Raw genomic sequence first — 14,148 nt, 5'->3', positions numbered from 1 at the left:
GGGGTCATGTCGGCCAGGTGGTCCAGCCTCGTTAGGCACTCTGGTTGGGTGTCCGTGGAGGTTTCTGGCTCCGATTGTTGCTGGTGGTGAGTTTGGGTTGCGGGTCGCTGGGATTCCGCAGGGCCGGATTTGGCCTGCGTGGGCCGTTGAAGCATGGCCCCAATGTCCCGGTTGTCTACCGGGTGTTGCGGTCGTTGCGAGCGGCGTCCCATGGCCGGCATACAGTCAGGCTGGTCTGTTGCCGTTGGGGAAGCACTGCCCCACGCTTTTCTTGCCGCGGTGTTGCTCAGGATTGCCTCCAGGCCCGTGTATGTCAGCGTGGGGTAGGCCCTGTGTTTTTGCCTCCGCTTGGGCTGGTGGGAAGCCGCAAAGAATGGCATCAATCTCCTCGGGGTGGGTTAAGGGATCTTGCTGTCCACTTTTTGAGGGTGGATGGGCTTGTGGCAGTGTGATATTTCTCTGATTTGTTTGTGTTCGTAGAGGAGCATACAGGAATGGCGTCCTTTCAGGTTGATGGTCAAGCTCCGCCCCCCAATAAATACACTTCTAACTTTTAAAATCATACTCTGTGGGGGGCATGACCGGAAGCCATGCTGATCGGATGCATCTGTGAGAGCTCTGCAACACGGCACCTGGAAAATTAGCTTTCCGACGGCTAAACCTGATTGCAAGACTCACTGCTTCATGATGTCTCAGAGCAAGTCCAAACGCCAGCAAGACCGAGCAGACAAAACAAATTTCTTCAGCCAAAAAGCGGCAAAAAACGCCACTCTGTTGGAAATTCATGATGACGCAGACGGGCCTTTGGCCGCGAGCCCAACACAGGATCCTGAACCCGCCACAGAAATGGACCCCCTGGCATGCGGCATGTTTCAATCCTCCCTAGATGTCCTATCTGCCAAACTCATCACCACTTGGCAAACAGGCATGGACACCCTGCATAGAGATATTCAGGACTTGGGCACTAAAACCTGACATATAGAGGGAAAAATTTGCGAATACGCAGAAGCCCATAACTCAATGGCAGACTCCATGCAACAAATGGAAACAAAGATGGAGGCATATGATGCACGACTCGCAGCCAGGGAAGATAGATCCTGCTGGAACAACCTTAACTTACGCTGCGTTACAGAAGCCATTAAACCACAAGATCTGCATGAATATTCTGTGGGCCTGTTCCACAACCTAGTTCCAGATTTGCCGAAAGACCTACTACTACTGGATAGATACACAGGCTCCCTCGCCCGCATCATTTGCCTGACACAGTGCCGAGAGATGTCATCCTAATAGCTCACTACTTCCACGCAAAAGAGCTCATCTTAAAAACCAGCCGCACCAAATAAGATCTGCCAGTGGAATATTCCTCCTTCAAGATCTTCTCGCATCTGTCTGCTGCCAGGCCAGGAAGACCTACCAGCCAGTGACAGAGGTCCTCCATGAGAACAACATCATGTACCGCTGGGGCTTCCCTACGAAGCTCCTGATCAACAGGAATGGGACTTACACCACCGCAAAGTTCCCTGCGGATGGCCTCCGGATCCTCCAACAATGGAGCCTATCGATCGACTCTGTTTCGATGTAGCCTATTGATCGACAATGTTCCACCCTGGAAAGCTGAGACCGGACTGGCAGAAGGCACCGGAGAAACGCAAAACTCAAGCTTAACTGTGAGCAGTACCAGAGACTTGCGTTATATTTCGTAAACATAGTTAGCCTATATCTATGCCTTTATGTATATGAATGCCTTTCCTAGCACACACTGCCAACCCTCTGCAGCCCAACGAGCACACGTGACCTATGTGGCCTATGTCCACAAAGATAGGCCCTGTTCACCTGCCCTACTGTAGCCCCTGCAACGCACAAAAAAAGCTCACAAAAATAAATAAATACAGCTAGGGGACAACCACACCACACACAAGATCATAAGCATACTGTTCTAAGCCTAGGAAATTCATATGGTGTGTATACACGTTATTGGCATCATACTACTGTTACCATTAACAGCTTTAAATGTGGTCGACAGGCTGTGTTTTTATTGTACAGTTAAGCCGTAGATGTAATGTTCATGTTATTTGACACATTGTTCCGGCCTACCCTATCTACCCTTGGATCCACCATGCCCCCCATGGAATCCATTTCCGCATTATACCCACTGACATGGGTATTGCTGTATATACTTTCTTTTTGTTAGTTATACCCCCCGACTACCTTACATATGGTACCCGTACCTGCCCAATTCAGATGCACTAACCAGGTTCCCCGCTGTGCCGCCTACCCGACTGCACCACTGTACCAATGTCCCAAGCGGCTTTTCCCATCCCTACTACAGCTGAGAGACCTCACAGTTCACTGTCCCTCCACCCTGTGGAGAAAGGTATCAACCCCGCTTAGACTCCTGAGGCCCTTTACAGCTCATTTTCTGTATAACTCTGTGCCTCTGCGGAGTGCCCTGTTGCAAGCCAGGGCGGTCGACACGGGTATCCCTCATCGACCCAACCCAAAACCCCAAAGAATTCTTGTCCCACATAGATCTGGTTCCTCCTATATAGACACATCCACTAGAAAATCAGCACTCACCTGCCTCCTACTTTATGAGAATATACTCACATAACGTCCGAGGTCTCAATACACCTCACAAGCGGCGCATGTTCCTTAAGGAAGCAAAACAAGCACAGGCAGAAAGTGTTTTTTCAGGAAACTCACTTTGTCAAAGCGAAACTACCCTCATTTCGCATGGCCTAATACCCGGCCCAACACCATGCTGCTTACCTCTCTAAAGCGAGGGAAGTATCGATATTCATCCATAAATCGGTGGCTTTTGAACTGCTTCTTAAGTTTACCGACCCGCAAGGTAGGTACCTCATACTGGTCTGTCTACTTAATGATAGACTATATACGCTAGTCAATATCTATGTCCCCAACTCAGGACAACCCAGTTTTATACAGCACGTCCTCAACAAGACCGCTCCTATAAAAAAAGGGACCCTGCTGCCCTGTGGTGACTTCAACCACAAACTAGACCCATCTCTTGACACCTCAGTGCTCAATTAGGGCACCCAGGAGAGTGAAGGTGGCCTGTCAAGCTCTTACAAAACTATTGTGTAGCCACAACCTCTAAGACGGGTGGAGGACCTACCACCCCTCAGATAGACAATACTCCCATTACTTCCAATTTAGAGACAGTAAATGCTGCCCCTCGTTCCCCCTGCTCTACAAACAATTAAAGGGACACTATAATCACCTGAACAACTTTAGCTTAATGAAGCAGTTTTGGTGTATAGAACATGCCCCTGCAGCCTCACTGCTCAATCCTCTGCCATTTAGGAGTTAAATCCCTTTGTTTATGAACCGTAGTCACACCTCCCTGCATGTGACTTGCACAGCCTTCCATAAACACTTCCTGTAAAGAGAGCCCTATTTAGGCTTTCGTTATTGCAAGTTCTGTTTAATTAAGATTTTCTTATCACCTGCTATGTTAATAGCTTGCTAGACCCTGTAAGAGCCTCCTGTATGTGATTAAAGTTCAATTTAGAGATTGAGATACAATTATTTAAGGTAAATTACATCTGTTTGAAAGTGAAACCAGTTTTTTTTTCATGCAGGCTCTGTCAATCATAGCCAGGGGAGGTGTGGATAGGGCTGCATAAACAGAAACAAAGTGATTTAACTCCTAAATGACAGTGAATTGAGCAGTGAAATTGCAGGGGAATGATCTATACACTAAAACTGCTTTATTTAGCTAAAGTAATTTAGGTGACTATAGTGTTCCTTTAACTAAATTAACTAAATAATAAAGCAGGCAGAGCTTTTTCCACACTCTTAAAGACAGGCAATCCTCTACCAAGATCCCCTACATTCTAACCGATTCAGGTCAGAAAATACTCCCGCCCCAAGACATCTGTAACAAGTTTGTGGAATTTTACGTCAGACTATACAACCTTAAATCGGACACTTCCATACCTTAACCATCACGTACCGGCCTCACTTTCTAGATAGTGTCTTTACCCTCACTGTCCCAAACACAATTTGACTTTCTCAATGCCCCTGTCAGGCAGGATAAAATCGAACACATCATCAAACATCTCCCCCAACACACATCCCCTGGACCAGACGGCTATACAAACTTTATTACAAACGCTTCTCCCGCATTCTGACCCCACACATGACTGCCTTCTTCCAATCAGCCTTAAACTCAGAAAGCCTACCAGGAGAACTCCTGGCAGCCAATATTACAACCCTCCCTAAGCCTGGTAAACCTCCAACTAAATGCCCCAATTTCCATCCCATATCCCTGCTCAATGTGGATGCCAAAATCTCTGCCAAGCTGTTCGCGAACAGGCTTCAAGCTATTCTCCTCCACGTAATCCACTCCGACCAGGGCGGCTTCGTCAGCGTCCATCAAGGTGGAACACATAAAGCACTAACCCCCCTCTCCCCCCAAGTTTTTAGTAGCATCCCAGGCCCTGTACAGTACCCCCAGAGGCAGAGTCTTTGATCGTGGATTCCTATCTGACCCTTTCCCTATAACAAACAGTACCAGAAAAGGCTGCCCCTTGTTCCCCCTGCTCTACATCTGGCCTTAGAGCCCCTGGCAGAACTAATTAAGAGCAACCCAGATATCAAGGGAATACAAGTAGCGAAGCAGTTTAAACTTAACATGTTTGCGGACGATGTCCTAGTCACCGTCACACAAACCAACACTTCATTGCCGCTATTCCACAACCTCCTGACTGCTTATAGCAAATGCTCCTACTACAAGCTAAATGTTTCTAAGACCTAGGCCATGAAAATGCACCTGCTGCACCAACAGGAGACACTCCTTAAGGCTAACTACCCATATGACTGGAGGCATAACTCACTTACCTATTTAGGTATAGTTTTTCCAAAAGATCTGACCCGCTTATACCATTCAAACTACTTATCCACTCTAAAATCGATCTCAGACCATATGATGTCGTGGCAAGGCAAATTCATATCCTGGACAGGCAGAATGGCCGCCATAGGGGGTGTATCCAGCGACTAAACCGAGCGGACGTCTTCATGCAGGGCTCCGCTCGGAATATAGACAAAACGGCAAAAAACGAGAGAAATTAAATACAAATCCAGCTGGAAAAGATATCCCCCCCACAGAGAGAATATGGGGAAGAAGCACAAGAAGTCTCAGGGCATGCCTACACCAAGACAACCTGATATACGGCAAGCATTTACTCCCCCCCAGAGAACCAAGATGGCGCCTGCGGCCTGCTGTACCTCAGAATCCTCAGCTGAGGAGGAGGAAATCCCCTCACCCCGATCGGAAGGGCGATCCACGACGCAGGCTCCGGGGACGACGGGACCCCAGCCACAAAGGGGGATATCAGGAGGCTGCTGGTAGAAATGCATCAAATATGGAGAGAGGACCTCCAAAGGGTCCAAACGGAAGTGGTAGATGTGTGCCGTGCGGTCCAAGGCCTGGAACACAGAGAGGCATCCAGTAACAACAAAATCTGCGCTATGGAACAGGCTTAAAAGGATCTTACAACCCAGGTACAAGACCTAAAACGCACAGTGACCACCTTGGAGGCAAGGCACAGGATAAAAAACCTGCGCCTTAGAGGTGTACCTGAGACAGTAAATGATGCGCAGCTCCTGACCTACACCCAAGACCTCATAGCAACCATGGGCATTAACCCTGCTCCGACAGGCACTCTGATCACCGCAATATTTAGGGTGCGCAAATCAGCGGCGGCACCCAAAGAGGCACCCAGAGACATCATAATAGTCACACGTGACATCTCCGCAAAAGCCGCCATACTGACCCGATCCAGGGAGCTGGGAACGGTGCAACATGCAGGACACAGAGTGGCGATATTCCCAGATACACCATTCTCGGCTTTAACGGAAAAAAGAAAGTTGGCACCCATAGCCCGAAAACTGAGAGAAGCCGCTATCAAGTACCGCTGGGGTTTGGACGGATCCCTAATCACAGATATTAACGGAGAAAGCAACACACTTACTTCAAAGGGAGACCCAGACGGCTTTTTGAAGCTCATTGATGTGGGGAAACCGCAACATCCAGGTACCCCACTACCCACAGAACCAACAGCAGAGACGGAGAACTCCACGCGACCCAACCGCAAACCAGACAGGCCACAAGGCGCCGTTATTAAGAGACTGACCCCAATACCCAGGAACAGCGTACGGAACTCTACAAATAAAACGCTGCAGATAGACAAACCGTTTAGAGACATACGAGACTAAACTGCAGAGCAAAGAGCAAGGTGCCAGTGGGTATTGGCATTAGGCACATTAATGCAGGTCGCATCTTAGTCATCTTAGTCATTTTATTCAATGCTTGTTCAAATGTTGTCGACTGTACTACTGCATTTTATATATATATTGTTGCATTTTCATTTTATACTACTATATTCACACTATATAATATGTTTATCGATGTCATACATAAAACACCAATAAAAACATAAATTGAAAAAAAGAATGGCCACCATAAAGATGTCTATCCTCCTAAACTGCAATACATCTTTAGAACCCTACCCCTAAAGATCCCCGGATCTTTCTTCACCACAGCACAAAAAGCAATTAACAGGTTTATCTGGAGTGGAAGGCAGCCTAGGGTAAAAGCACCATTGTTACAAGCACCCCTTAATGAAGGTGGCATGGGACTACCGAATATTAAGCGTTATTACCTGGCAGCAATCCTAAGCAATGTCGCCACAGCCTTAGCGGGCCCAGAACTGCATTGGGCTGCACTTAATGCAGCCGAGATGTTCTGGCTTCCAAAAACATCCCGACCATCTGTTACATAGCCTACCTTCCACAACCACCCTAATAGAGGTGTGCCTTTCCTCACCGATATCCTTGGCTGTGTTTTATCCCTGACTTTAATTTCGACTTTGGGCCCGCAAACACTCTCACGATTTAAACAACTCTGCTGTGGCACATACAAACTCTTACACACACCAATTTCTCTGTCTGGACTCCCCTACCTCAAAGCATGGGAGGAAGAGATGGTTCACGAAATAACAGATGCCCAGTGGCTCAGGGCGTTCCTAGCCCATAAAGGTAATACATTGAACGCAGCCCATAATGAAATATTAAGAAAAATTGTGTACCGGTGGTACATGGTGCTGACGAGACTTGCAAAAATCTCTCCCACCTACTGTGACGCTTGCTGGAGATGTAAGGTGAATGCCTTCTAGTACCTAATGCATGCTTAACAGAATGGGAAAGATGCATCTGTATTATTATTTTTTTTATCATGTTATTAAACTTCTTACACTACTCATAAAGTGTTTCAGAGATTTAACCAATGGTATCTGTCAGGGTTATTCATTAAATTGTAAAGTGTAAGGAATTCAAAATGAATGCAACTTTTAGACCAAAATAGCTAAACTGATAATATAGTTGTGTTGGAGAAATGTTATTTATCGATTTGTCTATGTTGGTCTAAAATTTGAGATTATCATCAAAATATTAATTACATTGCCGTTAATGAAAAGTCCCGTGGCATTGGATTTGGTGTATTTTGTTCTGTATTTAAATGAACACTCCAAGTATCATGCCAGGAGTACTTTGATGCCATCTCCAGATGGGACCTCAAACTGTTTTTGCACTGTTTGACAATTTAACTGGGTACTGCCAGTGGAGTGCTCTGCTGCATTTGGTCTTGTCCAGCAAGAGAAGCTGGATGGCTCTATGGATTAAGAAAAGCATTCAATTCAGGAGCATGCTCATTGTCTGAGAGTGCTCAGCTGTCAATGTCGGTCAATGACTGCACTTCTGCTTTGCTCTAAGCAGTGATATCTGGAATCTCCTGCTGGAGAAGGCTTTGCAGCTGAGCGGCACAGTGTCCCAACGTGATCAGATAAGTTGTCTAACTATCATAAAATGGTTTGACATGTTACTGTGGATGACACAAGGTACCCTTGGCACCATAACGCCATATCAGGCTGTAGTAGTTATGGTGCTTGAAGTGGTCCTTTAAATGAATGCTCTAAGCATCATAATTATTATAGTTTATTGTGTTGGTGCTATTGAGCTAGAGATGCAGTCTCTCTGTTTTAATAAACTAGTTCAATTGCTAATTCAGTAGCGCTTGTGTATTTGTTGGTCTGAATTTGTGCCTTGCTTACAGGATCCTGAAGAAATGACAAACTATTATCCTTCCCTTGATTCTAACCTAGAGCATATAGCCATTCTTATTTTTCCCCCTTTTGGAAAATGTTTAATAGACCAACAAGGATGTGATTCACTGTTAATTAGGTTTTAGTTTAGATCAGAAACTCTGCAGAATATATTTGAAGTAAAATTAATGATGATTATGATGAATTTGACTTCATAAATATGTTAACTCTGTTAAAATGTAATCTTCTTTGTCCAGATCAACGATACGGGCTGTGATCAAGAACTTCTCCATAGCTTTCTTCTTCCCTGCTTTTATCACGTTATTGTTCTTCCAACATAACCGAACGGCTTATGACATTGTTGCAGGCACAATAGTTGTAAGACGGAATATGAGATGATCCAATCAATTTACTGACTATCGGAACATTTTGGGGTGCATTCTTCATAGCAAAATATCTTTCTCAAGGGCTTATCTTTATCAGTGCTAACAAGCAAGAGTGTTATCGATCAAGTTTAAACACAGTACTCTACATTACATGGAGATACTGTAACAATTGAATAATTTCGAAGTGCATGGGTACTTTTTTTCTATGATCATTTCAGATTCAGTATTTTATGAAACATTTGTGAATTGTGTAAGTTATAGTTCTGTAGATACAAAATTTTGCAAAAGAAAATATATATATGTGTATATATATATATATATATATATATATCTTTTCAGCACCTAGTGCTTCTGTCTAAATGTCTATTATGTAAAGAGAATTTTATTCAATATTAATAAGCTGATATTCATATTAATAACTGTGAGACTTGTATATTGAGACAAACGTCTAATGATTGTACAATAAAGAATGCTTAGAAGCACACACACACACATCAGGTCTAGCTGAATCACATATTTATAAAATGCACAGCTTTGCATTCGTAACAATAAAATTTAATTGAGGAGCACTTTGTGTATAATTATTCAGTGGCGTTGATTTCTGAATAGTTTTGCCACTTTGAGAGGAGATGTTTAAAGTTGTATATTTTAACAGCACTTCCATGTTCTTTTGTATTATTATTGTTATAAAAAAAGTAATGCGTGAAAGACATAAAACCATGGATTGATACAATTGATTTTAGAATCCAGACCCTGTTCATTGGCCAACCTAATTTCATGTTTACAACAGCCAGAGAATAAAGAAATCCAGAATTCTACAAAAATTTAAGCAACCAGAAAAAAATGAAGCTGCATTGCTTCCAGGGGTTCATGTTGTGAATCCCTTTATTAACAAATTTTTATAAACGTGGAACGTAAGAAATGCTAAAATGCGTGGGACTGAAGTTTTATTTTTCTAGCAATCCCTTTAATCATTGTCGACATGCTGTCCAAAGCAGGGTACGTTGAAATTTGTAAAAGAGTAATGACTGCTGCAATATATAGTGTTTAATGTGATATTTGGAATGCATTAATAAATCAGTGTAATATTTTCAGATAATTTTACCAACTGTGATGATGTTGTGTCTCTACTGCATTGTTCATCCATCAATCAATCCTTGTTCTCAGTTTGTTTGGAAAGCAATACTAATAGATGTATGTGAATAACATTGTCGTCTGGGCTATTTGGTGTACTCCTGAAAGAGTCAATAGCATATCTTTGTAGTCATCCTAACTGCATTGGCTACAATAAGCAGAAGAGTGGTGTTCTCAAATACTTTGTTGCTTGGAAATGGTGCAAAATGGATCATTGACATGACAAAATGGAGAGTTTCTGCTTTGAGGTTTTGTCACTTCTCGGCCATTGCTAGCAATGGCTTTGGGAATAGTACATACTCTGGCAGGTCACAAAAGTTGGTCTATAGAGGGTCTTGCAAAATCCTCCCTAAACTCCAGTGTTGTACTCTTCACCATCAAAGTTATTCACTAAAGTGAGAATTCAGGAGGAGGTGGGACAGCGCGGAGCCAAACATCGCACTGGCCAATCAACATTTCCTCACAGTGATGCATTTAGTTAATGCATCTCTATGAGGAAAGTTCAGTGTCTCCATGCAGACACTGAAGGTCAGTGCTGCACACTGTGCAGTACTGCCAGGAATCACCTCTAGTGGCCGTCTGAGGAGATGCCAGTGTAGGCATACCTAGGATGTAATGTAAGCTCTGCCTTTTCTCTGAAAAGACAGTGTTTACTGCAAAAAGCCTATAGGGACTGACTCTACTCACCAGAACAACTACATTAAGCTGTAGTTGTTTTGGTGGCTATAGTGCCCCTATAAATTTTGAATCCACTGTGAATTCTCACATTAGTAAATAACCCTGTGTATGTAAAACTTTTCTTCCCGACACGAGAAAAAAACAGCTTTTACCCAAGCAAATTAAATGTTATTATATAAATAGTTAAAATAATTTGTTGTAGGATTTAAAATTGGTATTTTATATAGGTATTTAATGAATAAATAAATTGCACAGATCAATATTTAGTGAATAAATCCCTATATTTCATGTGTTCTGTTTATCTGTGTAGTCATCCTTTAATGGGCAGACAATTTTGTGCATATTTGGTACCAAAATTAATCAAAGATGTATTAAACTTCCTTCACAGGAAAAAAAAAAAAAAAAAGCCAAGTTTTGTTTTATTGTTTTGTTCCAAAATGGACTGGATGCATACACCTGCTGCCTATGTTTACATGATTTTGGTAGATTACTGCTGGAACACTTCGGGCACCAAAACAACTTCATATTAAGTTGTTATGCTGTCAGGAAAAAGCTGGGCATCTTCTTACCTATAGGGATTAAACCGTTTTTAAATGGTTTATCCCAATGTTGCCTCCAGTGCCAGTCTCCGATTGGCTGTCAGCTGACGCTCTCAGCCAATCAGTGACTCCCCAGTCACAAAACTGGCTTGAAAAAATACGCCCTTGCCCGGCACCATTCAACGATTCCTGAATCTTAAATCCGAAGCCAGATGCCACCAGGGTAGAGCTGAGATTAGCTCTGGAGGTAAGAATGGGCCCGGGGGCTCCTGGCACCAAAACAACTTCATTTAGGTGGAGTTGTTATGGTCCCTTATGATACCTAAACTGTCCCCTTAAACTACTGAATTCAAGAAGTGGACTAAATTGTTTCCTGGTAGATTTTTTTAACAGTTCCTAATAATAAACTGTGTTATTTTAATGGAGATAAAATAAAAATTATAAATATAATCTATATTGGTTATTCGATAAAGTACCTATAAGTGCATCTCATGCCATATGTTTTGTTTACACAAACGTAGAGGTTATCACACTAACTTTTTGGGACAAACCAACTATTATACAGATATTAAAATTTTTGTGGTTGATTTGCCATATTAAAATAAAACAGGAAAACATAAAGGCTGAGTGTCAAGCTGTACATACATGTGCATGTTCCTTTACAACAATACTATTTTACAAAATGTAACGCAATGCCTTGCGGTTCAAACAAAGACTTGCAATAACGCTGTAGATTCTTTGACATATCACAAGCCCCATAAGATCAACAGAGCAAATCAACAGCGTGGCATTAAAATAAAAGCACTTTTTTATTTGGATACATAGAGATTTAGGCTAAAATAACGAGCTTGCGATGCAACCCCAGTATCGTCATGCATTTGAAAGACAAATAGTATAAAACAAAGTCATGGCATTAAATTGAATGGCACGATGTTATAAGACACATAACAATTTTTATTTTAAAAAAATGAAGACCTTTTTCTTTTTCTTTTTGCAAAGAATAGTTATTTAAAGGGACACTATAGTCACCAGAACAACTACAGCTTATTGAATTTGTTCTGGTGAGTAGAATCATTACCTTCAGGCTTTTTGCTGTAAACACTGTCTTTTCAGCCTAGTGATAACTTCACTGGCCACTCCTCAGCTGTTAGAGATCATGCATCCAGAGCTAAAATGCATCCAAACATTCAGTATCTCCTCCCTCTGCATGCAGTCTCTGAACTTTCCTCATAGAGATTCATTGATTCAATTCATCTCTATGAGGAGATGCTGATTGGCCAGGGCTGTGCTTGAATCATGCTGTCTCTGCCCCTGATCTGCCTCCTTGTCAGTCTCAGCCAATCCTATGGGGAAGCATTGTGACTGGATCAGGCTACCACTTCTGATGATGTCAGCAGACTGCTGTTTATTTTAGTCTAACAGCATGCAGATCTACAGCTTCAGGCTTGAGTACAGTAAGATTTGTACTATATTTATGGAGGCATGAGGGGCACAGGGGGGCTAGATGGTGGTTTTAACACTGTAGGGTAAGGAATACATGTTTGTGTTCCTGACCCTATAGTGATCCTTTAAGAAAACCAAACCATCTTATAGGTTGGCTAATATATGCTGCTATTTAGCAGCACGATCAAATCTTTGTTTCAAGATGAATACTCAGGAGTGCCCACAATGTCTTTTTAGCCCCTTTACTACCGAGCACTTTTTGATTGAAAAAATAGCATACAATTTATTTGAAGCAATGTATTCATAGCTAGCCTATAAACGTATCATTACACAACACAGCAATTTGGTGCATAGATTGTTTTACAGACAAATGTTTCAAAATTGAAAAATCTGTGCATTTACACGATTTATGTATTTCACTTATTCGTTCAAACTTTATAAAAATATTTGGGAAATGTAAAGCTTTACAAATGGTACTATGTCGTTTATCTTGCAATATTTCTCAGAGAGTCTGAAATGTTAGTACAAAAGCAAAACTGCAATTAGTTTACAGTAGGTGTAACAAAAATATACACATTAAAATGGTCAAAGACCTTGCTTTTAGGTATTTGCAAGGACTCTAAAAGCGGAACCAGTAGTCCAGTTTTCTAGAAATTGCAACATAATGTAAAAAGAATGCCTGCCATTGAACTTAACGCTCACAGACCATTAAATTATGTATTAGTGAAATAAAGGTATTTAAAAATTCTATATCAATATTTGTCATTCTCTGGAATGCTAATGTAATGCTGACCGTGAAATGGTAGAATCTATTCACACCTCCTTCCTGGCTGTAAGAATGGTATCACCCAGAGAAAGTTCCTGTACCATTTGAATGCAGGGAGTGAGCGGACATTTTCATTAACTTACATTCATTATATTAGTGATTTCTGGCAGAGAAATTTGTTTCTCTACAGGGTGATAATTATAACTAGCGTATAAAAGAGTGTGAGTGAGGCTTTATGGACTAGATTTTATATTGAAAAATACATAAAAATAAAATTGTTTATACTCAATTCTGCTATTGAAGGGCTTAAGGGATGTTATTACACATGAATCGCATTTTAAGCAATTTTAATCGAGGCCCAAGTTCCCTTTCTTTTGATATGTTTAAACCTCTAAAAATATATCCCTACATTTGGTTTGCCCATTGCACAGCACTGTGGAATATAATGGCTTTTTTTCTAATAGCTATTATTTAGTTGTGTCCATTCATAATTATGGAGTATAAGTACATTTATAATAATTACCATTTATCTCAAATTAAGATTAAAGGAAACCTTAATAGCGGATTTTATGGTCAATTCACTAAACCGCGAATTGTCGTAAATTTAAAACTAAACTGCAAAAATAGCTGGTTTGAAAAATTCAACACTGCTATAATCGCAGCTTGGCTATTTAAACCTAAAATGTAAACTGTGTTTTCGATTAACTACAATCCCCTGTTAAATAAACCCTTAGCTGTCTTTCTCTGTAGTTTTGTAGTAAAACGCACCTCTTTTCACAAACCCCGATCTGTCAGTATTTTAACAAAATCTTTTATGTTTGTTATCTATTGATTTGACATGTAATCTTTTTGTGGTTTTATATCCAAAGGTTGAATCTTTTATACATCTCCAATGATTTAAGCCCTGCAGTGTTGTTGATAAGCCGTGTGTTTTGTATTAGGCCTTGAGAATACAATGTGTATATAAGAACTGTATGGAACACCCAGCTATTTATATTTTCACCACTGACTTGCATTCATTTTTTTCAGTTTGGATAATAAACTAACTTATTCATTGGTTTTGCCTTCTTGTGCTGCAA

The 14,148-nt window shown here is 41.6% G+C and overlaps 1 protein-coding gene across 1 annotated transcript in view; it reads left to right on the top strand.

Moving 5' to 3' along the window:
• Positions 1-8,791, top strand: part of FAM8A1 (family with sequence similarity 8 member A1) — a 55,446-nt gene extending 46,655 nt beyond the window's left edge. The window contains exon 5 of the mRNA XM_063451690.1: positions 8,381-8,791. Within this exon, the coding sequence (XP_063307760.1) occupies positions 8,381-8,522 (142 nt within the window). The 3' untranslated portion in view covers positions 8,523-8,791. The remainder of the gene's footprint in view (positions 1-8,380) is intronic.
• Positions 8,792-14,148: the final 5,357 nt, after the last annotated feature.

This window comes from Pelobates fuscus, chromosome 4 (genome assembly GCF_036172605.1).
Source record: "Pelobates fuscus isolate aPelFus1 chromosome 4, aPelFus1.pri, whole genome shotgun sequence".
Classification (NCBI taxonomy): Eukaryota; Metazoa; Chordata; class Amphibia; order Anura; family Pelobatidae; genus Pelobates; species Pelobates fuscus.
The sequence above is the reverse complement of the archived record's forward strand: the minus strand, read 5'-3'. Positions and strand labels throughout refer to the sequence as shown.